The sequence below is a fragment of the Electrophorus electricus genome, chromosome 3, assembly GCF_013358815.1.
Source record: "Electrophorus electricus isolate fEleEle1 chromosome 3, fEleEle1.pri, whole genome shotgun sequence".
NCBI classification, from domain to species: domain Eukaryota; kingdom Metazoa; phylum Chordata; class Actinopteri; order Gymnotiformes; family Gymnotidae; genus Electrophorus; species Electrophorus electricus.
Genome location: NC_049537.1, coordinates 22,315,001 through 22,340,000, shown reverse-complemented (window position 1 = coordinate 22,340,000; position 25,000 = coordinate 22,315,001). Strand labels below are relative to the sequence as shown.

Sequence of the window (25,000 nt, the reverse complement as noted above, 5' to 3'; positions counted from 1 at the left end):
TTTCCTTAATTTCTTTGACCACACTTGTTCTTGGAGTCGCTTCCCCATTCTCCATTACTGAGATCTTCTCTCTCTTCCCAGAAGAGATGTGCAAATATTGTATGAGGTGTAAATTCAGGGAAAAAATGTAAACGTTGAAAGGCAAGAGCTTGACGGTAAAAACAATTCCCCATAGGTAATTAGGGTTAGTTCGTGTGACCTGCATGCGCGCCACCATATGGTAACGATGTGCCTGGTAGTAAAAGTGTTCAAGTGTTCAAACAAAAACCCACACACGAACACGTCGCAAAAGGACACGAGAATTCCCATTAAAATGATCCACATTTTCTCACATTTTTTCTCTCACTTTCTGATCATTCATCCAGACAAAAACAAGCAAATAAATAAATACTCATTCAGTTTTCTGAGAATGTGAATGAATATCAATTAAAAAAAAAGATAGATTTCTCTTTCATTCCAGAGGAGCGATGCAGATTATATTTCTCGTCTTATAATTTATGTTTATAACTTGCAGAAACTTGTATTAGCTTTCTCACTGGCAACACTGCTGGTGCTTAAGGTAAAGCTGGATATGATGAAAGGTGTGGCTCATATTATCCGGAAAATGTTTTTAAAACAGTATGTAATGTCATTCAAGTTCAAGCATATTTTTCCACCCATCATTTTCTCACCCGAACTTCCACCAGCTTCTGCTGAATGGAGGCGGAGTCACCAGATGGGTCTGAACAACGCTGAAGCTCCTCCCCTTTGTCCATTAGCCAATCAGTGAGCTCTCTCACTGTGCCCATGTACTTCTCATGCTCAAAAACGACGCCTTCTGAAAGTCTGACTCGCTCCTGCAAGAAAAGTGTAATTATATCTAATTATATCATTTCAAGAATCTCAAGTGTAATATAAATATATCATTTAAAGGATGATATATTTCTGTTCATTTTTATTCACAGTTAAGTCCAACATGACAATTTATAGAACGTCACCTCTGCCGCAGCTCTAACATCATCAAACTGCGCCCTGAGGAGAGCAGTCTCCTCTTCCTTGAAGGTGGGGTCCCTGGTGCGCTTGTAGAGCTCGGCTGCACTCTCTTCCAGATAGCAGAGCGCCCCCTGGTGGTCCTCTACATCAGCTGACAGCAAGCACAGCCTTTCCAGTTGCTGTCTCTTCTCTCTCAGCCCCAGTTGAGGCTCCAGAGGGCCCTTCACCTCGGCCTCCACCCCCTCCAACCAGCCCTGCAGCTGGGCCCGCGACTCCACAAACAGCTCCCACTGATTCACGGTCCACTCCAAACGGCTGATACACACAGACACGTTTATCGGTCACCTGGATCTACAATGCACATACAATAACTATAATAATAAAAATGGCTGACACGTGTTCAGCATGGACATATGATAAGAGAAACAGCATCAGTAGCGTCTGCGTTTGTTCTTTTCCTCCATTCCTCCGGAATGTCAAATTTTTCCAGTGCAAAATGAATTCAAAATGAATTAATAATAAATAATAAATATTAATTCAAACCATGACCAGGTTATTATTAATTAATCATTTAATCAATACTCTTGGCAGCCAGTTGGCACAGACATCCTGGAATTAATCAAGTGGCGTCACGGGAGGCATCCGGCCAGAGCAGGCAAAGCCTCTGAATGAAGAGGTCAGAGATCCCCCCCAAAAACCCAGCGCTGTCGGAATGTGCCGTGCGCCGTTTAGTCTAATGTAGTAAATCATCGCCATAATTGAAGGCCCAGGTGCTGGCCGACGTCTCAGTGAAGGACCGAAACACCTGCAGCCTGTGCTTTAACACAGCGATGTGCTAAAATGAAGCACGATGCCCATAAAATGGCATCAAGAAATCACGGTAACGAGAGCAGGGGCTTGTGACACCCTGTGGGAACGCAGAAGGATGCCACTGTTTATGCTGGAACAGATTAATAGACACTTATTACACCGCAGGGAACGGAACACTCTGCATACGCTCATGACACACACAGTGATGCTATTCATGCAGCACGTAGTGATGATCAGTCCAGCGGAATCTTCAATACACGACACAGGAGAAACCCGGCTGGTGAGTGGAGCGTGAAGGAGTCCGCAGAAGGCACAAGGCCTGACTATACCTGTGGCAGCTAATGGCCCTTAAAAGTAGCGCTGCCCATGTCTCCTCAACTTCCTGGAGCTTAGAGCGGATCACTTCCTGGAGCCTAGAACGGATTACTTCCTGTTGGGTCTCCACACTGTTCTTGATGACGAGCTCTCCCTTACCAGCAGCCATGTTAAGCTTTACCTCACCTTCACCCTTCATCAGCAGGATATCCTGTATAGGAAGACAGACACATACAGACACACACACTCTGGATGCTGCTACTGTAGAAATGCTATTCTAAAAATATGTCTCAACTAATGATTGACAGTCAAAGGAAAGCTCACCAAAGGACTTATTAAAAATCATTTGATCAAAATGTGCTACAGTATTAATGATATGCTGAAAAATGATTGGCTTTGCTAGAATCTATGATATACTACCTAGGAGTCCATGTACCAAAAGTCAGCGTCTTCGTGGTTTTAAATTCACAGCAAAATTTTAAGCCGATCTACAGAACTGACAGAAGATTGCCCTTCTATACAGACCAATAAAGTATCTTAATTGCAAGTGAAATCTAAATATGTGCACTGAAATGTGTGATTTAACAGTCATTCCAGAGGTCACTGTCACAAGGCAGTAGAGACAGGTGGAATTTCAGCTGTGTTCTTTGTTCACTCCTTTAGAATTGAGACTCTTTGTCCCATCTGTGATTTAGGAATGCAGAGTCCTCCCATTCTGTTTGAAATGTATCAAGCTTGACTGACTCTGAAAACCATACTGTTACTTCTGACAGCAACAACAGCTCAACACTAGCATCACAAAACACAAAACACATGACCTTTTCCCGGTGATTTGAAATTCTGAAAAAATCACCAGCTTGTCCACTAATAAATAATTTTAAAAATAGAAACAAAATAAGAGCGCCCTCTGTTGGCACATACCTGCACCTGCTGCAGTCTGTCCTCCACCTCCTTTTTATTCCCCTCTGTGCTCTCCAGCTTCTCCAGCTTCTCCTCCACCTCCTCCAGCCAGTCACCCACAGTCCTCAGCGCCTCCCCGAAGGCCTGGTACTCCTGGAGGCTCCGAAGCTGGGCCCAGGCCCCCTGAAGGAGGTCCTGGTGGGAGGAGAGGAGCTTCTCCAGGTAGAGGCTGGCTGCCAAGCCTGCCCCTTGGCCGCTCTCAGGCAGGGCAAGAGAAGCCTGAGAGAGGCGCTCGAGAGATGCCCTGTGGCAGAGAGACATCCACCCTCGTGTTTGCTCGGTTGAGGCCCAAAAAGATGACAAGAGATACATGGGGAGAAAATGTGGTGTGTGTGTAAGCGAGGGTGATGAAGTGAGCTCCACCAAGCACACGCACCTCCTCGTTAGCAGCTGTTTGTGAAGGGCTTCCATCCTCTCCAGCTCTGCAGAGCAGTCGGGGGCTCCTGGCCGCTCCTCCCACCACAGAGCGGGCTCCTTCTGCAGCCGCACCCTCATCTGGAGCAGCCAGTCCTGCACCTCCTCAACACGGGCCTCAAACCTATACCAGAGACGCTTGCTTGGGTTAAACAGTGAGAGATTCCTATCAAAACACGGTTGTAGGATGATCTAAAGGCCCTTGGCCGTTACTTCACGCAAAACACTTGCGCTCTACTACCTAAGAGTGAATATTATGTAAAAGAAAATTGCAAATCCGGTCGTGTGGTAGTTGGCCGCACTTCCTTACCCATCCTGTAGAGCGGCGCTCTCCTCCAGATTGCGCAGTGTTTGTTTGCACGTGCCCACCAGTTCGTCCAAGGCCAGCTGACAGGAGGCCAGGCGCTCCTGCACCACTCCAGCTCCGCTTTTGGACAGGTAGTGCAGGAGTTTATCTCCTTCTTCACGCAGCCTGGCTATGCGCTCCTCACCCTCCCCCGCCCGCTCCAGCACCTCCTAAGAGATGTCAGACATTTTACAGCAATCCCTCAACTTCCGCAGCCAGGCCTCAGTCGACTGAAAACGCTTATTCAAATTCAACTATTATATATAATTTTCAGTGTTTGAGCACAAATTTGAGCACAACTGGCTTCACGTTAGATTAGAGAAAGGTGGTTGTAAAAAGGAGTAACTTATTAAAGGAGTAACTTCAACGGAGTTATAGACTCATAAGTGTAGGGGACATTTAGCCAAACAGTACTTTGTGCTTCTGCAGCTGTGTTGCAACGTCAGGGGCGTCTCCTGCTTGCTCACAGTCTTCCGCTTCTGCCCTCAGCTCTGAGAGCCAGTGGTGGAAACCCTGTGTGAGCTCTGCAAGAGAGCGAGGATTAAGGAAAGAGAGAGGAGAGGTAGGGACAGGCAAGCAGAGGGGTCCGCTGTCAGCACAGATGGCCTGTGTGGGCGTGTCTGGAAGGACCAGCTCTCAGTTGTCCTAGTAACAAAATCTAATCAGTTCCCAAGGAGATCTATCATACAGTTCATGGGAGAGAAAGCGTCTGTGGCACAGGTGTGCCGTTTGCATGTTATGGTAGGCAGCATAATTGTAAAAGGACGATGTGTATACATGCACCTTCCGGAGAGACTAGTCCTAACCAAGCTCAGCAGTCATGTCTAAACGCAGATGCCCTTTGTTTGGTCATGTTCCCTCCCCAGCATTTCTCACTGTCTCACACCAGTAAAACTCTTCACTAGTGTTGCCCTTACCATTAAAACTCTGCACTAGCGTATCCTGCAGCATTACAAGGATCCGGCTGGAGTGCTGCATCGCAGCCTCGCTCCTCTTCACCAGGCCGGTGATGTCCTTACCCAGGCACGAGAGCTGCTGGGCTGGGTAAGCCCTGCACAGTGCCCTGAGAGACTCGCTCGCCACGTCCAAACTACTGTCCGCCTGCTTCTGAGCCCGCTGGATGTCCTGGGGTAACAAAGTACACAAGTACAGCCTTACTGTCGGGACGACACATAGCCAGCCGTCTGTGGTCTAGCACCATCTAATTCATTTAAGTCAGACAAGGCTGAGATACCCTGACTGTGGCATGCTGGATAAATGAGATGCACAGTTTTACATGTAAGGGATGCAGCCAGCTGTTAATTACTGCAAAATTAACTGAACAGGCTTATTGGGATCCCAACACATAGATTCCACCAAGAAAAAACAGTTAATCTGAACCACATAGCTAATAAAAGCTGACAACTGGGTGACCATAGCAGTGGTCATTTAGACAGGTCAGCAGTCCATTATTCAGAAATAATGGTTCTCTAAACCCTCAGTTGCTCAGATTGTATTCACTCATAAATGTAACTTGCTTTTGGTAAAAGTGTCAGCTAAACTATACTAAACCACTGCTGAAAGGGTAAAACCACTATTTATTGTTTCTTAGCTTTGTTCAAAACACTCTGGCAAGACTAACCTTTATCTTGGCTACATTTTCTGGGTCAGACATCTGCGATAGCTCTGACAATGTGTCCTCAATAGTCGTCAGCTGCTCAGCCACCTGGGAAATGACATCCTTGAGCTGCTGCCTCTGGAAGTTGAAGTCCACCAGGATCGTCCTGGCCTGCTCATAAACCTCCCTGGCATGTAAGATCTTCTTCCTCAGGTCAGCTTCCATTGCCTTATAAGAATCGGAATATGGACGGACAATATAAGATGCTAATCAGTGGTCATAAGCTTCTATAAACATGAAAAATAGTGCTGTGTTGACAATGAAGGGATTTTCTTTTCACCTGGAGCTGAGCAGGTGTTTGCTCGGTCTTCAGCACCTGTCGCAGTTCGGTCATTTTCCCCTGTAGGCTCTCCAGTACCTCCTCCTTAGCCTCCAGCTCCAGCTAAAAAAAAGACAGCAGTGTGTAGTACAGTACTCAACGCTTCTACAGCGATTCAGCTCACTCAGCCCTCTCTCGTTGACGCCTGCCTGTCCCACTGACCTTAAACCGAGCGAGGTGCTCTTCCGTGTCAGGGCCGGCGAGGAGGTTAACGGCGCCCTCGCTAAGCTCATTCACAGACGTGGCGCTCCAGCACTCAATGTCGTTGGTGATCGAGTTAATCTCGTTCCACAGCACGACACAAACCGCAAGGACACTGGTCTTCTCATCTATCTTCTCAGATGTCTGGGATAAGCGGAGGCAAACCAAGGAACACACATGTAATGTCATTATACCCTTACTCCGCGTACGTTGCTAGGCTGATCTGATAGAGGCTTCTCCTCTCTCTTGTTTGCTAGAGCCAGAATAATGCCTCAGTAAATGCAAAAACAGCACGTCTAACAGCTCTCACATCCAGCCACGAGTCCACAATGGTGTCCATCTCGGTGCGCACGCTTTCTCCCACGTCTTCCGGAAGCTTCCTCAGCTCGCTGATGAGGCGCTTGCCTTTACTGACGAACAGATTCAGTTCCTCCTGAGTGTCTGCCAACTCCAGTCGCACTGCCTCCAGCTAAAAAGAGGATATTAATAATAAACAATGTGGTGTGTTTATTTCTGAATTAGTTATTGTATCATAAAAAAAGCAGAAGTAGAGTGAAGGGGAGATGAAGGACACTGACCCGGGTCAAGGCCCTCTGGACGTCCTCGGGGTTGTTCCGGCCGGACTGGGCTGGCACCACGGCATGCGCCCTCTCAATGACAGAGCTGATCTTGGACCTAAGCGTCTGGTATTCCTTACAAACCTCCAGCAACTCTCCACACTGCTCCTGACTGCACAAACCGCAAAATTAGGCAATAATGAATTATGGCCTTCCTTGAGCTCCTTTAAGAGGCTCACGCACGTCTCTGTTAGATGACAGATGGTAAATATGAATTCAAGATTTGTACTGACCCAAGTATTTGCATTGTACAGTATTTATTGTATTGCCCTTTTTGTATTATATCGCCTGCATGTTTACTAGTTACACATTATATGTTCTTAAATTTCTATTTGCCGAGTACATGTGGTGTACAAAGTGGTTCAGTCTTTGATTGTGACACACTCACTCCTCAGAGATGAGTTTCCTGATCCTCTTCCAGGTGCACTGGACCAAGGCTACATCCTGCTGCGCCTCCCCAGCCAGCTCACAGTCCCTGTGGGCCAGCTGTTCCCCTCGCTCCCCTAACCACTGCTGGCTGTGCTGCAGGGCCTGAAGCTCCTCCTCCAACTGGCTTAGCATCCAAAGCCTGACACACGCACACAGGGACGAAGACCGCAAGCATCGAAACGAAACACTGCCAACAAGTATAACCAACTAAAGAACCAACTAAAGCCAGTTTCCCTGACCTAGATTGTGCCTAGATATAAAGAAAAGCAAATCCAATGATGATTCACCATTGGCAGCGAAATTTAAAACTACCGTTATGCACGTCCCTAATATTATGAGGTGAATAGCATAATGTAGACAGCCAAGATAGACAATGAGGTCTAGAAAGAATACCTCTGCTGAAAGCTCTGTGTGCTTGGCTCCGTGAACCACGTTGTTCTAGCTCTCTCTTCCAGCTCCTCCAGGCTCCTCAGAAGCAGTTCCTTCCTACCCCTGAAGGAGCTCCACATGGCTGCTACTGCCTCTGCCTCACTCTGCCTTGACCCCATGTTCCGCTGTAGAGTCTGGAGGCCCGTTCCCAGATCATCCACCAGCCCCCGGCAGGAGGCTCTGTCTCCATCACTGCGGTGCAGATGCAGGCATGCCTTGCTCAGACCGCTATCCAAGCTCATAGCTTGGACCTCCAGGGAGGCTAGCTCCTGGGCCATGTGCCCGAGTTCCTGGCTCAGGTGCCCAGCCTTGGCTTGATCCCAGCTCCCCTGCCCTTCAACTGCTGCCTGGAGGGTCCGTAGAGAGCTAGTGGCTGATTTGTAGGTTACCAAGAAGGCCTCAAGCTTAACCAGAGCCTCGCCACGGCGCTGCACCAGGCTCTGGGCCTCGCAGTAGGGTTGGAGACAGTCTTCCTTTCTGGCCTGGAGGCACTGGAGGTCCAGAGGAGCTAGAGAGGGTCCAAGTGTTTGCACGTGCTGCTGCAAGCCAGCTGCTGCCTCTTTTTGGGTCTGGAGAAGAGCTTCATCATCCTTTAGACAGAGAAACACAACATACAGCGTACATGTATATATGAATTTATATATGTCTCTGGAATATTTGGATGAGTAGGAGCTCATATTATCTAGACTATAGCTCCTTCTTTACCTTAATCTGGCTACTGACAGAGGTCAAGTCATCAATAATGACTTTGGATTTGCTTCTCAGCTGCCCAAGAAAGTTCTCACTCCATTGGGTGAGAGCCATCAGGGCCTGGTTAAACTGCTCCAGCTGAGCAAGATGGGCCTGAAGTTCCTGAATCCTGGAGACCACAGGGTAGGAATATTCTAATAGACATCAAAGACACAGTTCAAAACCATTCAAAAAGAATCACAAACCTATGCAGTACTAAATACTGGATTCAAGATACATACTTACCATTGTGCAAAAAAAAAGATCTTTCTCGACAGAATTTAGGCTGTTTTGCCTGAATTCAAGCGCGAATGTGACTTTCATCAAAATGGAAAGTACTGTTTTTTTTACCTGAGTGGTATGTTTGTACTGAGGGAGCACCACCTCTCCTCTAGGCTGCAGTGGGTTTCTCTGAGTTCTGCCTTTCGTTCTGATGCCGTGGGGTAGAGGGATTCAGCCTGCATCTCCAGCTTCTCTAACAAAGCCTCCTGAGAAGGCAGCTCAGACTGCAGATCCTGGCCAATCACAACATTAACGGTACTGGATCAGGCGATTAAGTCACGCAGAAAAGCGAGCGATCTGAACTTAAACCCACCAAGGGTTTTGAAAAACCCGCCGAATCTGTTTCATTGATTAGAGGTCGGCCATTGGCTGGTTTAGTGTTAAAAGTGTGTTAGCAGTCAAAAAGAAAACCGGTAGAACCAACCCTTCTGCCCATCATGAGTCGCAGATGAGTTACCTGCAGCATTTGTAGCTGACTGTGAAGCCTGGCTTTGTCTGTGGTCAGGTATGGAGTATCAGCATTACAGAGATATTCACACCTACCCAGCCATCCCTGCAGGGCTGAGAGATCCCTTTCATACCTAGCAAAAGGAAAGCAACACAGAGGAAATAACTACAGAAATCATTGCTTATTATTATATGATACCACACTCCAGTAGCACAGACTGCCTTTGAAGATGATGGGCGTGTGGGGTCATAGTCATGTGAAGGAGTTTAGTGGGTTTTCCTGACTTTAACTTTAACACAACTTACTTCTGCCACAGAGTCAGCAGATCTTCCAACAAGGCCTGTTTACTGGCGGCGTCGCTTGAGTGCTCCGCGTAAGTGCGCTGGAACTCTGCTACCTCCTTCTCCAGCTGACCCCCATCAGACAGCTCTCTCAGGCCCAAGCTCAGTGCCACCAGCCTGGGCTGGAGCTGCTTCAGCTCCTGCCAGACATCCTGGAAACAAAGCAAACGTTCATTTGCTAATAATCTATAAAAGACAGACATGCTTTTGTAAACATGATTTGGAAAAAACACTTTAAAAAATCCTGCAGAACTAAAAATTCACTCCATGGTTAAAAAACAAACATACCATATGATCATGCAGGGCTTGGTATGTTCTTGATGATGAGGTACAGGAAGTAACTGGGTCGTTCAACTTGTGTGCAAGCTCTTCCACTCCATTTTTCACCTTAAGGTATCAAGGCCATTAACAAAGGGGCGGGCTAATTACTTAACGTCCACACAACCAAAACCGTATAATCCAACAGAGGTGAAAGGTTTATGTGGGTGCACCTCATCCAGCTCTTCGATGAACTCCCTCTTCAGAGAAGAGCCGGCCCGAAGTTCGGCCTCTTGTCGCTTCACGCCGCTCCTGAGCTGCTCCCACTGCTGGCCGATCTGTAATAAGCGCGCTTTAATATGCTCCGCCTTCCCCGGGGTGACAAATCGGCTCAGACCGCGACACTCCTCCTCCAACTGACTCAAGATGTTCGTCCTCTCCTCTAAGCCGGCCTTCGCTACCTGAGAGACGAAGCCAGACGGACATCCAGGAGAACCTGTGCGGTGCTTATTCAAGGGCAGACCTTTCCTACGGCATTCTCTTTCTCTGTTTTCTTCACTGATCCAGCCATCTCTCCATACCTCCACACTGCCAGTCTGTTGGACAAACGAAGCCGAGTTCCAGTGAACTTCTTCCACCTCCTTCTCTGTCTCACGCACCCGGGAAGCGAATGCTCTGAACCCACTGTTGAAACGTTCCCACTGCATATGCATCTCTTCAAGCTCCAGCGTCCTGCATGAATGAAGAGATTGAGAGATGTGTGACATACAGCAAGTCTTCAAAGGCCAGGATGACTGAAGAATTGACACTATTGGGCCCTTTCAAAGTGCTGTAGATGATGATCTGAAAGTGAAATCATCAATATTCTTTTTACAATAGAGCTGTACTGATGTATAGCATGAGTGGGTTCACGCTGTTACAGTCGTAATTCAGACCTCAAGGCAGTGGCTTTTACACACTGTACCAACTTGCTGAATTATTGAAGAAAAAAGTTTAAATTGTTAAAGAACGTAAACAGTTAGGCATTGTGACAGCATGTAATGTTTGTCATTACAAATTTTAAGAATAATAGCCCACATTTCCTCACAAATTATGTAATAAGTGTGCTTTACGTTGAATGTATTATTATTCAATATTATACATTCAAAAATGACAAAAGGTGAACGGGAACGTTATCATAAACAAGCACGCCAACTAAAGCTCTCACTTTTTCTCGAGACCGGCTTGCACCTCCTGCATCTTCTCCAGAGCAGCCTGGGACTGATTGGACAGCAGGGAACGGTTCTGGGGTCGCAGCTTCATCTCGGCTGCTGTCTTCCCCAGTGACCGAGCCTTCTCCACGAATGCCCCAGTCTGCACATGGAGCTGCTGCACATACCACACACACATGCACACACATGCACATAAACAGAAATGGCGGACAAGCAGACAATGAGAGAATAAAAATGGTGTGAATTTAAGTGAAGACTTTGTTAGAATTGATGTTTATTCCTATTCTGTCTTAATTCTGATCTTACTCTAGCATAATCAAGTTCGGCCGTGAGGTTTTCCAGGCTGCTGAAGATGAGCTCCCTCTGCAGGATAGGAGTGGCACTGCACACAAACTGCCAAACTTGCTCCCTCTCCAGCACAAACTCTTGCCATGCATTCACAGTGGCCTAAAATACACAGCACAACGACCTGCACTAGTACACGGTTTCACAATGAAAAGGACTTCTCCAGTGATTCCCAGAGAAAGTCCCAGTTTATTTCGCACTCAACAGAACATTTTCGCCTTCCTAGGGACAGCGCCGTAGTTGCACCTGCAGATGCTCATCCTGACGTGCCCCAGCGTGGCCTTCTTCGCCAGGCTCGATCTGCACCACTGCTGGGCGAGTCCCGGGTCCCTGCGGCTCTGCCTCCTCCTCCTGCCTCCTCCGGGACTCCAGAGTCTGCTGCTCGACACAACAGAGAGGCTGTTGACTGGACGGTTTGGCGGACACGATTCGAAGAGGAGCCCTTAGCAACAGCGCCCCACCTGGTGGATCAGCAGCAGCTGTTTGGCTTCTGGGATGTGCTCTGCATCGGGCTTCCTGCTGTGCCCCAAAGCCTGGAGCTCCTCCTCCCCTCCTCTCTCACTGTGCCCATCCAAAGACATTTCCTTATCACACAGAGGGACAAAGCGCAGGGTTAGCTACAGTTCTCTCGCACACATACACACATTTGAACACCGCAAATCCAGAATTGTTGTCCAGACAGCTAACTTCACACCTGTCCCCTGCTCGAAAAAGGTTCCATTCATACACACTGCAGGACCATCTTCTTATACACGTGTATGTATTGTCAAGGTCCCTAGAGCTTACAGAGTAGGGAACTATGCCCTGGGGCTTCACACAACGCCCAATGCCCTTACTTCATCTAGAGAGGAGAGAAGGGTTAGTTGGCTAGCGAGCTCCTCCAGGGCCACCCGCTGCTTGAGAACCTCCGCATCAGTACTCAGCTCCTCCAGCGCATTCAGACGGACCCTCAGCCAGCCCAGCGCCTCCTCGGGAGCCTTCAGCTCTCCACCCTGCGAGCGCGGAGAGGAAGAGGAGAAGGAGCCATTTATTTAAGGAGAGTGGGTAGAGCAGTGTGGCAGCAAGAAGCCTGGGTACGCTAATCATCAGGCCACCGACAGCTCGGAAAGGCTCTGACAGCGCTTGCAGCGATGCAAGCATGGGAGCGAAGGTTAAGATCGGAAGGGGCAGGTTAACGCGTTCTTAGAAGGGGTCTGGCTTGATTACAGCGAGCGCTGCGCCACCCACTCCCAGCTGACCTGCACAGGAGAGCGATCTCCACCTCGCTGCGCTGCCTGCCGTGAAGAGAGCCAGCCAGAGAGTTCCTGGAACCTGAAACACAGCAGGCACATGTCTCAGAACTCCTTTCCCTCAAGGACCTTTGGCAATGAGATGCTTCCACTGGTGATCTAGTCCCATTATCGTCCACGTCGCATCCGCAGGCGGTAACAACCCTACACTGTACACTCCTTACCTGGCATGCCACTGCCTCCATTTGTCTGGGTGCTGCTGGAGTCTCACAAGAGCACATTCCACATCGCCTTTGACCTCTGACAGATGACCTCTGGTCTCTAGCAGTGCTTTTTGCATTGGATCATTTTCCGGAAGTTTCTGGCAGAGCTGTTCCATAGTTATTATTCTCCGCTCGCACACTAAGAAGGGGTCCTTCTGCCTGAAAAAGGCCTGAGGATGCAAACACATTGGCATTCAGAAAAATGACTGGTGCTGACACATCACGGATCTTTGATAAATGCTTGTTTGAGCGCCGTCTCATCACTGTCCTGACTCCGTCTCATCACTGTCCTGATTCCGTCTCATCACTGTCCTGGCTCCGTCTCATCACTGTCCTGACTCCGTCTCATCACTGTCCTGGCTCCGTCTCATCACTGTCCTGACTCCGTCTCATCACTGTCCTGACTCCGTCTCATCACTGTCCTGGCTCCGTCTCATCACTGTCCTGGCTCCGTCTCATCACTGTCCTGACTCCGTCTCATCACTGTCCTGGCTCCGTCTCATCACTGTCCTGACTCCGTCTCATCACTGTCCTGATTCTGTCTCATCACTGTCCTGGCTCCGTCTCATCACTGTCCTGATTCCGTCTCATCACTGTCCTGATTCCGTCTCATCACTGTCCTGACTCCGTCTCATCACTGTCCTGGCTCCGTCTCATCACTGTCCTGATTCCGTCTCATCACTGTCCTGGCTCCGTCTCATCACTGTCCTGATTCCGTCTCATCACTGTCCTGATTCTGTCTCATCACTGTCCTGGCTCCGTCTCATCACTGTCCTGACTCCGTCTCATCACTGTCCTGACTCCGTCTCATCACTGGCATGCCTCTAACCTCCTCCCAGAATGAGCACTTTCCTCTACCATCTGACTGGTTTCGCTGCCTCGTGGTTCCCTCATTTTTTTCCCCCTCATTCACCGCCGTTGTTCCCGCTTTCTACTCGTTCTGGGATCCCTCTCTCTTGCTATTCGCCCAGACCCACCCTGTGCTCTCCGATCACTCTCTCGCTGCCCACTGTGACCAGGGCCTTGTCCTCTCTCTTCAGCTCCGCCCTGCACTCCTGCAGTGATGTCATCACTCTGCGCCGCTCCGCTTCTGCTTTCAGCCTCAAAAGGTGTGCGGGGGCTTCAGCCTGTATATCCTGGTGACAGGCAAATACACACCGCAGAGGTTTAAATGTCCAGCGCTGACCCGAGCCAGCCCTGCCAGATAAATTAGGGAGAAGAGTGAGCTGTTTTGTGATGCGGCCGGCACCGCACTGACCTTCCACTGTTTGTGCAACTTCCTGACAGACTCCTGGAGGCCTTCCTGTTCCTCCTCAGGTAAGATGTCAGTGAGCTCATCACATGCCTTCAGATAGGCATTCAAAACTCGCTGGTCCAACCGGCCAAAAAAATCCTAAGCAGAAAAGCACGCTGCTCTTAACATCACTGACAGACTACGGGGAAACACTGGATAATGAGGAGCCCCTGACCACCCCTGACATCTGTACACACATCTCAGTATGTTGCTGACAAAGGCATGGTACGATGCTTTTTAAATGACATCGTTTCACTGACAGTAATCATATGCAGAGAAACAAACTAGAGATTGAAAAACAGATGTGCGCATACATAAGCGGTCAGCGCGAGGCTGTGTGACGTACGCTGTGCTTGCTGAAGAGCTTGGCCGGGTCCCCGTGCTCCTTCAGACACGCCTGCCCCACCTGCAGGACCTTCTCCAGCTCGGCACGGGACTCCTCGAACCTCCGGGTGAGGTTTCCGTCGGCTTCCGCCACCCTCCTCCACTCCAGTGCCTCCTGGATGAGGGCCTGCAGGCGGGACACGGGCACTGCTTCAGAGCTCCTGACCCCCTGTGCCCACAGCCCCCAGCGGAGCGGGTGAAAGCCCCTCCTCCCCGTTCAGAGTAAGCTGTGCTGATCAAGTCTCCAGGACTGGATTTAGAGTCTAGGTCCCTAGTTCTCCAGGTTTACTCAAAGACAGCTGTGCAACTAAATACCTATATGGTTTTCATTGTTTAAACTATTTATTGTTATGGTGATCTCTGACTGAGACTCTAACAGAATGTAAAAAAATAAACTGCTAAATTTGTCTAGCATATGAGTAAGCCCTGAAGGGGACCATGACCAGCATGTGTGCCGTGGTAGCGTGATAGCTACGCGCTATCGCAGAGAGGAAACAGGCCAGGGACTGTGGGCTGACCTGTGCAGTGGTCTGGAGCTCGGTGACCCTGTTTTGCAGAAGCGATGGGTCAAAGTTGTAGAGGTTTTTAGTGCAGCACAGAGCCCTCTGCAGGGCCAGGTAACTGCGCTCCACTGCGCACACACACCGCTTACAGCTCTGCTGCTGGGCCAGTAGCTCCTTGTGGAGACACACACACACACACACACACACACACACACATTATACCACAGACACATTTAGCATCACTAATAATCCTTCATTAACGCAGCGCGTTATCCAGGTTTTGCTCACTAAACTTCACATCTGCATCATTGTCGTGACTCTTCTCTTCCCCCGGCCATGTCTCGGGTCTGGGGCTGTGATGCACGCCTCCCAGAGCTCCCAGAGCTCCCAGAGCTCCCATCACGCGCTCACCTGGTTCTTGTGCTGGTCGTGCGGCTGCGTGATGATGTGGCCGGTACGCTCTGCAGTCTGGTAGAAGGCAGAGATCTGTCTCTCCAGCTCCTCCAGTAATGGCAGCATAGTCTGACACTCTTTCAGAACCCCCGGACACTTCTCCTTCATCTGAGTGAGTACAAACACACACACACACACACACACACATTACATTGTGTACATATACATACATCCATATATACATTGTACATTGTGTATATATGCATATTATACATATATTGTACATACATTGTTATATATATTTTTGTATATATAATATATATATATATTTTCCCTTTTATATATATATATATATATATATATATATATATATATATATATATATATATATGTTTTTTTTAAATATATATATATATATATATATATTTTGTTGTTTAGTTTTTGTTTTTTCCTTATATATATATATATATATATATATATGTTTTTTTAAAATATATATATATATATATATATATATATATATATTTTGTTGTTTTGTTTTGTTTTTTCCTTATATATATATATATATATATATATATATATATATATATATATATATATATATATATATATATATATATAATAATAATAAAAAAATATATATATAATTTTATATAAATATTTTTTTTCCTGTTTCTTTTCTCTGCTTGGACAGAGCACTCACAAAACCATTTCACTGCGAGTTATACCGTGTATGACTATGTACGTGACAAATAAACCAAACTTGAAACTTGAAACAAAAAAACCATATATCAGCCATTTTCCCATTTTTTTGCATTCAATTATTTAATTTTTTACTTTTACATTAAAATTAAATAAAAATGCTAAGTATGCTTTATTTAAACTTACCTTATTTCATTCATTTAAAAATAAAACATGCAATAATGCTTTGTAAATGTCTTACTGTCTTGTTTTGAATGTATGCCAATATTTCAATATTAAATAATGGAGTAAATGGAGTTTCCAAGGGGAAGCTCCTCAGTCGGTTTCTGGGTCTGGAGGGTGATAGCTGGCTCCATACATGGTGAGTGACAGTAACTTGTGTTCTACCCCATACACCAGCGTAGCAGCTGCCACAGGACTGACTCTGAGTTTCCTAACAGACAGTAGAGCGGCTAAATGCACATACTGTTTTCTAACTGGCCACTGATATTATTCAAAAGCCTTTATTGTTGCTTTGTTTTTCAAGTAAGCACATTTCTGACTGATATGTTAGAAGAATCTAGAAATAAACTGTTCCACCTTATGCAGCAGCCCTTTAATCTTTGCCACCGCCGAGAGCGCTTCAGAACCATCGCCACTGACTCCGGACCGGAGCTGGACAGAGCGGGCAGCCGTCTTATACTGGGCCTCAATGGCTGGGAGCCTGTCCATGATCTCCTGCATGGTAAAAAGGGATAAGTGAGTGGGTTAATAAGTGTTATTGGCAAGAAAACACAATCTCCTTCTAAAAAGACTTGAATTCAGGAGCTACACCTTTACCTCCACATCCTGCATGAAGGTTCTGACGTCAGGCAGCGACACCTGCACAAGGGAGGTAAGTTTGGCCATAGATGCTTCTAGAAAGTCTTTGAGAGCCGTAGTAGCCTCCTTCTGTTCCTTCTCACTCTGAGAGTGAGTCTCATTGACACGGGCATACTGTCGGGAGCAGAAAGGGTTGCTTTTACTTTAAACGCAACAACGACTAACACTAATGACTAATGACTAAGTTATTCAGAAATCTACACAAGATGGTCTAGATGTTGGCCTTCAAGCTAAAAAGTGTCCGTTTCCTAACCTAGCGAGATTCCAGTAGAAGCTTACAAATCGAGAGGTTATAGTTTCCATAATGAATGACTTTTCAGAGTATTCAGAGTTATAAGAAGAATATTTAAGAAGATGGTCATGCATATACCTGTCTGGCTTTGCTGAACAGATCTCGCCATCTGCCATTGAGGAGAAGCAACTGGTGCTTTATGTCACGGGACACTGTTTCATCACACGTCTCAATGAGGAAGTTTCCTGCATCGTTCATGATGGCATGCTGCTCCATCCAGTGTGGGAGAGTCTTGAAGAACTCCTGCAGAGGTTGTATATGACAGGGAGAGAGAGTGAGAGAGAGTGAGAGAGAGTGAGAGAGAGTGAGAGAGATTTATGTACCAGTGATATATCAATAATATATGAACATTTTGGTTTCATGTTAGCAGATCAGGGTGATCTTGGATAACAGCCAGGATGAGGAATTACCGTTCCCAGTGTGCGGAGGCTATTATACGTATGTCTGTGTGGGTGTAATGTTAGTGTATTTGAGAGTAGTTGGTATACATTTATGACACTGTGAGTTGGTTTATTGTGCGTGTGTGTGAGTGTTCTCACTCGTTTGGTGTTCTCAGGCTGTCGGAGAGCTCCCTGGCCATCCTCCAGCCAGACCTGTAGTGAGCACACACTGCTGGTGTATTTGTCCCAGTTGCCATGCACCTCCTCCAGCATGGACCGAACGCTGCGCACCTCCACCGACAGACTCCTCCACTGATCTGCTACATCCCTCAGGAACCGCCTCACGCCCTCCTCGACTACACCCACCCACACACACACGCACACACACACACACACACACACACACACACCCACCCACACACACACGCACACACACACACACACACACCCACACACACACACACACACACCCACACACACACACACAAACATTTTAGATCCTTATATTCAGAGCAGAGTCTTACAATGGAATAAAATATAGTGCGTTATAAAACAGCAGTGTTATATGGAGATATGTAAAACATGGAAGAAATATGATACATATTTCAATTTTGATACCATAAATTAAAGTAACAAAAACCCAAATCATCTTTTATGTTTTAAAGCTCATGTGGGGCTCATGATTTCAACATGCACCAATCACAGCGGAGAGGGGAGAAAGCCCGCCCACTGCCAGAGGCACGGTGAGTGCAACATGTTAGCATGGCCTTGAGAAGACCCAATTAGAATATCTCCACTAATGGAGTGGAATTCCCCCCTGAATACTGTGCCTGGGAAAACCTCATTTACCAGTAGCCTGAGGAGAGAGAGCCAAGCAGGGAAAGCTAGAGAGAGAGAGTGAGAAAGAGAAGGAGAGTGAGAGAGAGAGAGAGAGAGAGAGAGAGAGAGAGTGATACGGGTGTAGACTGATTGACTGATTGACAGAGCGATGGTGAATGGAGAACACATTGATCTAAAATAAATGAAAGTGAATTCCATTATCCTGTGTAGTTCATGGGGATGTTTCTGCATTATGAACTTCAGAGCACATCAAATTTATACTCTGAAAGCAGTTTCAGGCCTGCTTTTGACACCATTCATTCTGCAAATATGGACGGAAGACAGAGAAGAGACACTAATTCTTGTGTTCTGTACGGAGCTCAGCCCTGAACTTTCACGGGACTCTGACTGTTTAAGGACCACTGGCCGCCAGTCTCACCTGAGCTGTCGGCGTTTATGTAGAGTGCGGCGGCGTGCTTCAGCGCCTCGCAGACGGAGTCGTATTTCTGGAAGAACTGCTGACGTTCCACAAACAACTAGTAAAACACACACAGGACAGAGGTTTAATTAAAAAAAGAGCCAACGTAACTAACCCCTCTGCTGACCTGAGACGGGATTGGATTAAGAGAAATGGAGCAGTGGGAGCGCGCACGTGAGAAGCGCACTGTGGCGTTCAGAAACATTAGTTCTCATCGTACCACAGCATTTCTAAGTGCAGCAGATGGTGCATACATGTCTCTACACTCACCACGTAGTCTTGCAGCAGATGCTCTGCCGTCTCCTGCCGTCCATATTTGATGATCCAGGATTTTAGCTTGGACTCGCCCAGTGACAGAAAAGCCAGCATACGGTACTTCAACTCCCAGAATTCCAGTTTGCTCAAATGAGCGTGCGAGGCTGTAGCTATGTAGTTGAATCTGGGAGGCGTTGGACAGCATTAGTCAGTGAGTGTGATGCAATTATTTTATCCTGACTTTACTGCTTTTAGCCAGTAAAACCTATGTGTTTAAAACCAGCTACTGAAGACCCCTGCCTGCCACAGGCTGATATTCATTCGAAACGTGTGTTGTCCTCATTGGGGATTTTAAAAATAGCTTTGTTTAGAACAACTTTGATTAAAGACAAGCCATGTGGTCCCCCCTGTCCCAACACACCTCTCTGCCAGGTCCTGAAGCTGATCCTCAGGAACACGAGCACCACCAACGCTCGCGTCTCTGTGGAGACCCTGGAATGTCTGCTGGTGCATTTCAAGTTGCCCAAGAACCTCCTACAGGAACAAAGTCACCCTGGTCACCCCAGGCCCTGATAGCCTCTCTGCCCCTCCTTCACCCCCTGGCGCATGCTGGGCTGCAGGGCGCGCGCCTGCTCCCCGTGTACCTTATGCCGCTGCTGGGTTTTGTGGACGGCAGCGGCGGTGTCATCGTGCGTCTGCCTGGGGAGAAGCTCCTCCGTTAAAATCCTCTCCACCTGGTGGAGCCACAGAGCTGCCTCACCCAGAGGGTTGGGCAAAGCACCATCCAACTGCAGATGCCAGTCCAGGAGCTGCAAAGAACGTGTGGGTTATTTTTGCGCATGTGTAGAATCTGGGTGCGTGCCTGTGTGTGTGTGTGTGTGTGTGTCTCACCCTAGCAGACAGTCTCTCCCAGGCCTGCTTAACCAGGGCTTGATCTGAAGTCAGTATGCCACCCTTCTGCATGGACTGCATGCATGTTTCCACCTGTCTCCTCCTCAGCTCATACTGCACACGGTAGCGCTTAAAGCACTGAAGTGAGAACGAGGGAGTGTGAGAGAGAGAGAGAGAGAGAGAGAGAGAGAGAGAACAAGAAACAAGGAGCAGGAATGACAAAAAGAAAAGTCAAAAAGAAAGTGGGAATGAGATCAGAAAAGTAGTTAAAAGGGACCTTGATATGTTGCTGTGTTCCGTAAGTGAGAGTGAAATCGCAAAAATACATTTCAAAAGGACGGAAGAACAAGAGTAAGTGTCAGATGCCCAAGGCACACGGGGCTGCCCGGGTGCTGACCAACCACCCAAGCACACCTTCCCCCTGGCCTTTCTTTTCTCCCTTCCGTCTCCACGTAAACGCTCTCCAAATATGAACCGTTTCTGTGGGCTGCTTCCGATCACGGACAGATTGGCCGCGCACACCAGCAGCTGTCTGAGTAGTGCTGTGTGTGTTGTGTGCTCATAATTATGGACATAATGAGAACGTCTGTGCTCGGGTCTCCGTATCAAAAGCAGTGCTAGCTTTCGCCAGCCTCTTCATATGTTCCTGAACTCTTTTTGGAGCCAAATGTCTGCAGAGTTACTGGGGGCGTTTTTTTGGTCGCGCCCCTTACATCACTGTGGGTATTCCCACAGGACTTTAGGGCGTGACCCCCTGCGGAGCGCCTCGTCAGCGGCCTGAATTGGTGGACTGGGCGGGGGTTGCTGGCTGATGAAGAAGGATGCGTCCTGGTTTACCTGGTACAACTGACCGAGGTCTCCCTTTTCCCTCTGCGCCTGTGCACAGTCTCTCTCTAACTGTTCAACCCACACCTTCAACTCCCTCAGGGTCTTTCTCTGCTCCTGCTGGGAGGGAGGGGGAGAGAGAGAGAGAGAGAGAGAGAGAGAGAGAGAGAGAGAGGGAGAGACCATGCGTTAACAAAAAACCTTTCACACTCATTTAAAATTCTGTGGATGCCACGTATTAATATTATCCCCCATTCTTTACACATTAGCTACAAAATTACTCTGCACGCATTTAAAGGAGCAGAAATAATAAACAAATATAAATATGTTTACATTGAGTCTAAACCTGCTCACACCTTACTGGGAGTCAATTATTACAGTCTAAGACCCGGGCTCAGGAAGCAATTACAGCAGGCAGTCGAAACACAGGCTAAGAGTTTAGGCACATTTAAAGCCTCAGAGAGACACCCCCCCCCTGAGTGCGGTATTCTTCCCCTTCATTGTGTGCATCTGCCCTGAACCACTCAGCGGGGGAGCCAAAAATACATCACCGTGGGGGAGATCATCATTTTACACAAGTTGACATTTCCTGTGAACGGCGCCGGCCATTGTTCTGTCGAACCTGAACCTGTTGGGACGAAGCCGCGTGTCTTCTCTCACGTGGGCGGACAGCTTGGTTTCAGATCTAGGTGTTGGCGAGGTAATACCTCTGGTGAGAATGATGACCCCATGACCCCGTTTAGATTTCATCTCTCTCTTTCCCCCCATACCAATTAAATTCCCCATTTAACTTAATTAGGATTAAAGAACGGTGACGGCGCCATTAGTCACGGCCCTTTAATGACACGGAGCAGCTTCAGAAGGTAGGAGCAGAAGGAGTACTGAGTACTGAGTACTGAGTACTGAGGGCAGGATGCAGAGTCAGCATAACCTGGTATAAGACCTGCTTTACTGAGGCCTGCTGAGGCTTATCATCAGACTGTCAATGTCAGCCACTAGCAGCAACCCAAGGGGCGGCATTGTGATGCAAATGCGAGCCAGAGTTTCGGCTCTAATGTAATGGTAATAGGAACGGCAGAACCCAGAGCCCTACAACATCCTGGGAATTTCAGCACAATGCATACTACAGCATTCAAATTATATTCATGAAGAATATGTATATTATCTGTTCTGCCGCATGTTGCAGTCATTTTTTTTTTTTTTTTTTGCATGTTATGACAATAAATTTCCACAGAACACGAAAGCAATTTGAGCTGCAGTAGAAGACGGCAAAACGGCGTGCTCCCGGGTGCTGGAAATGACCGGCAGACATTACCGGACTGGGTCAGCCTCCCTCTGAACATTTCCCCGATGGCTTGAGGAGCAGGAGAGAACTTCAGAGCACGGGCAAGCCCAACAAAAAAGGACATCGCATTATTAGAGGAGAGAGGGATGAAGAGAGAGAGAGTCAGCAAGGGATGGAGAGAGAGAGAGAGAGAGAGAGAGAGAGAGAGAGATAGAGTGAGAGAGAAGTAACAAAGATGGTCAGGGATGAAACACCATGTTACGGGAGTGATGAGTGATGAGTACGTGTTACAGGGGTATGAGTAGTGATGAGTGATGAAGTGAGAATTCATGTTACAGGGGTATGAGTACTGATGAGTGATGAGATGAGAGTACGTGTTACAGGGGTATGAGTAGTGATGAGTGATAAGGTGAGAGTACATGTTACAGGGGTATGAGATGACAGTACGTGTTACAGGGGTATGAGTTGACAGTACGTGTTACAGGGGTATGAGTAGTGATGAGTGATGAGGTGAGAGTACGTGTTACAGGGGTATGAGTAGTGATGAGTGATAAGGTGAGAGTACATGTTACAGGGGTATGAGTTGACAGTACGTGTTACAGGGGTATGAGTAGTGATGAGTGATGAGGTGAGAGTACGTGTTACAGGGGTATGAGTAGTGATGAGTGATGAGGTGAGAGTACGTGTTACAGGGGTATGAGTTGACAGTATGTGTTACGGGGTATGAGTAGTGATGAGTGATGAGGTGAGAGTTCGTGTTACAAGGGTACGGGGAGTGATGAGTGATGAGGTGAGAGTACGTGTTACAGGGATATGAGTAGTGATGAGTGATGAGGTGAGAGTTCGTGTTACAGGGGTACGGGGAGTGATGAGTGATGAGGTGAGAGTACGTGTTACAGGGGTATGAGTAGTGATGAGTGGTGAGGTGAGAGTACGTGTTACAGGGGTATGAGTTGACAGTACATGTTACGGGGTATGAGTAGTGATGAGTGATGAGGTGAGAGTACGTGTTACAGGGGTACGGGGAGTGATGAGTGATGAGCTGAGAGTATGTGTTACAGGGGTACAGGGAGTGATGAGTGATGAGGTGACAGTACGTGTTACAGGGGTATGAGTAGTGATGAGTGATGAGGTGAGAGTACGTGTTACAGGGGTACGGGGTGTGATGAGTGATGAGCTGAGAGTACGTGTTACAGGGGTACAGGGAGTGATGAGGTGAGAATACGTGTTACAGGGGTACAGAGGGACGAACAAATGCGAAGTGGCTGACGTGTATGTTCTGGACAGTGAGGGAGATGTTACCTCGTCCTGCTGCCCCGCCGTTTCTGTCTCCTGGGGGTCTGGGTGATGCTTCAGGAACTGAGCCACATATGTCATAATGGACCGTTCGTCTGGCTTATCAACGTCCACATCTAAACATCACAGGGGGCAGGAGACAGAATCTCTGCATATCCAAACATGTCCAGTAATCAAGCAAACCTGCATTTACATTTTCTAAGCCCAGGTTTTATTGGAATTTGATTTTTGTTGAAATTGTGGCACCAGCCACAAAGAAAACATACCAAGTTGGCATTAACTAAGTAATAGGGTTAATATGTGGAGCTGCCTATCAAATGATGAGTCCACCCTGTTCCATTACAGAGGAAATGTATACAGCTCACAGATACACTGCCTGGCCAAAAAAAAGGTCACCACCTGGATTTAACTAAGCAAATAGGTAAGAGCCTCCCACTGGATAATTACTGCATGGGTGATTATGTTTCAGCTGGCAACAAGTTATTTATCCCTAGCTGATACAGTGAGTAGCTTCTCATTTGTTAAACAACCATGTTGAAAGACACATCCTGTGGTTGTGGAAAAGATGGGTCAAATAGATGGGTCAAATTATTGGCATGCATCAAGCAGAGGAGTTTGCTGAAACTACTAAAATTGAGTTAAGAATTGTCCAACGCATTATTAAAAAGTGGAAGTAACAATGGGGAAACAATATCTTCGAGGAAGGAATGTTGTTGGAAAAAATCTCAAATGATCGTGATCGGCGATCACTTAAACGTGTGGTGAAATCAAATCGTAGAGAAACAACAGTAGAACTCAGGGATATGTTTAATAGTGAAAGTAAGAGTATTTCCACACGCACAATGCGACGGGAACTCAAGGGATTGGGACTAAACAGCTGTGTAGCCTTAAGAAAACCACTTGTCAGTGAGGCTAACCAGCAAAAAATGCTTCAATTTGCTAGGGAGCATAAAGATTGGACTCTGGAGCAATGGAAGAAGTTCATGTGGTCTGATGAGTCCAGATTTACCTTGTTCCAGAGTGATGGGCGCATCAGGGTAAGAAGAGAGGTAGCTGAAGTGATGCACCCATCATGCCTAGTGCCTACCATACAAGCCTGTGGGGGCAGTGCTATGATCTGGGGTTGCTGCAGTTGGTCAGGTCTAGGTTCAGCAACGTTGTGTGCCCAAAGAATGAGGTCAGCTGACTACCTGAATATACTGAACGACCAGATTATTCCATCAATGGATTTTTCCTTCCCTAATGGCACGGGCATATTCCAAGATGACAATGCCAGGATTCATCTGGCTCAAATTGTGAAAGAGTGGTTCAGGGAGCATGAGACATCATTTTCACACATGGATTGGCCACCACCTGAACCCCATTGAGAATCTTTAGGATGTGCTGTAGAAGACTTTGCGCAGTGGTCCAAATCTCACATCATCAGTACAAGATCTTGGGGAACAATTAATGCAACTCTGGCCAGATATAAATGTCGTGACATTGCAGAAGCTTGTGGAAATGATGCCACAGTGAACACGTGCCGTAATCAAAGCTAATGGCGGTCCAACGAAATATTAGAGTATGTGACCTTTTTTTTGGCCAGGCAGTATATTTCACTTTCACTTTTTTTTTCACTCATACGGAATTATTACAAATATAACATCTGGCCCGTCCGTTATATTGCAGTGAGATAAAATTGCGCTGTGGACGATGAATCCAGCAGCCGATCCTGTAGAAATGAAGTGTGCTGGCGGTTCGGTGTTCACCCTCGGGGTCGAGAAGCCG

At 47.3% G+C, this 25,000-nt stretch overlaps 1 protein-coding gene across 1 annotated transcript in view; it reads right to left on the bottom strand.

Annotated features, from left to right (window-relative positions):
- syne1a (spectrin repeat containing, nuclear envelope 1a) overlaps nucleotides 1-25,000 on the bottom strand; it is a 92,585-nt gene that overhangs the window by 67,418 nt on the left and 167 nt on the right. The window contains exons 1-46 of the mRNA XM_035523949.1: nucleotides 24,982-25,000; nucleotides 23,240-23,349; nucleotides 20,665-20,769; nucleotides 19,828-19,965; nucleotides 19,581-19,745; nucleotides 19,358-19,470; nucleotides 18,952-19,120; nucleotides 18,643-18,739; nucleotides 17,544-17,740; nucleotides 17,083-17,247; nucleotides 16,671-16,826; nucleotides 16,431-16,568; nucleotides 15,168-15,317; nucleotides 14,772-14,930; nucleotides 14,216-14,380; nucleotides 13,834-13,968; nucleotides 13,553-13,711; nucleotides 12,537-12,745; nucleotides 12,322-12,394; nucleotides 11,920-12,075; nucleotides 11,545-11,667; nucleotides 11,330-11,461; nucleotides 11,045-11,185; nucleotides 10,735-10,895; nucleotides 10,109-10,259; nucleotides 9,761-9,988; nucleotides 9,558-9,656; nucleotides 9,234-9,421; nucleotides 8,938-9,061; nucleotides 8,550-8,713; nucleotides 8,175-8,328; nucleotides 7,434-8,059; nucleotides 7,000-7,179; nucleotides 6,573-6,723; nucleotides 6,305-6,463; nucleotides 5,956-6,138; nucleotides 5,755-5,856; nucleotides 5,439-5,642; nucleotides 4,735-4,942; nucleotides 4,232-4,341; nucleotides 3,782-3,987; nucleotides 3,434-3,595; nucleotides 3,019-3,301; nucleotides 2,112-2,308; nucleotides 978-1,287; nucleotides 672-836 (exon numbers count right to left, since the gene is read on the bottom strand). The exon at nucleotides 24,982-25,000 is cut by the window's right edge and continues 167 nt beyond it. Of these exons, the coding sequence (XP_035379842.1) occupies nucleotides 672-836; nucleotides 978-1,287; nucleotides 2,112-2,308; nucleotides 3,019-3,301; nucleotides 3,434-3,595; nucleotides 3,782-3,987; nucleotides 4,232-4,341; nucleotides 4,735-4,942; nucleotides 5,439-5,642; nucleotides 5,755-5,856; nucleotides 5,956-6,138; nucleotides 6,305-6,463; nucleotides 6,573-6,723; nucleotides 7,000-7,179; nucleotides 7,434-8,059; nucleotides 8,175-8,328; nucleotides 8,550-8,713; nucleotides 8,938-9,061; nucleotides 9,234-9,421; nucleotides 9,558-9,656; nucleotides 9,761-9,988; nucleotides 10,109-10,259; nucleotides 10,735-10,895; nucleotides 11,045-11,185; nucleotides 11,330-11,461; nucleotides 11,545-11,667; nucleotides 11,920-12,075; nucleotides 12,322-12,394; nucleotides 12,537-12,745; nucleotides 13,553-13,711; nucleotides 13,834-13,968; nucleotides 14,216-14,380; nucleotides 14,772-14,930; nucleotides 15,168-15,317; nucleotides 16,431-16,568; nucleotides 16,671-16,826; nucleotides 17,083-17,247; nucleotides 17,544-17,740; nucleotides 18,643-18,739; nucleotides 18,952-19,120; nucleotides 19,358-19,470; nucleotides 19,581-19,745; nucleotides 19,828-19,965; nucleotides 20,665-20,769; nucleotides 23,240-23,349; nucleotides 24,982-25,000 (7,689 nt within the window). The remainder of the gene's footprint in view (nucleotides 1-671; nucleotides 837-977; nucleotides 1,288-2,111; nucleotides 2,309-3,018; nucleotides 3,302-3,433; nucleotides 3,596-3,781; nucleotides 3,988-4,231; nucleotides 4,342-4,734; nucleotides 4,943-5,438; nucleotides 5,643-5,754; nucleotides 5,857-5,955; nucleotides 6,139-6,304; nucleotides 6,464-6,572; nucleotides 6,724-6,999; nucleotides 7,180-7,433; nucleotides 8,060-8,174; nucleotides 8,329-8,549; nucleotides 8,714-8,937; nucleotides 9,062-9,233; nucleotides 9,422-9,557; nucleotides 9,657-9,760; nucleotides 9,989-10,108; nucleotides 10,260-10,734; nucleotides 10,896-11,044; nucleotides 11,186-11,329; nucleotides 11,462-11,544; nucleotides 11,668-11,919; nucleotides 12,076-12,321; nucleotides 12,395-12,536; nucleotides 12,746-13,552; nucleotides 13,712-13,833; nucleotides 13,969-14,215; nucleotides 14,381-14,771; nucleotides 14,931-15,167; nucleotides 15,318-16,430; nucleotides 16,569-16,670; nucleotides 16,827-17,082; nucleotides 17,248-17,543; nucleotides 17,741-18,642; nucleotides 18,740-18,951; nucleotides 19,121-19,357; nucleotides 19,471-19,580; nucleotides 19,746-19,827; nucleotides 19,966-20,664; nucleotides 20,770-23,239; nucleotides 23,350-24,981) is intronic.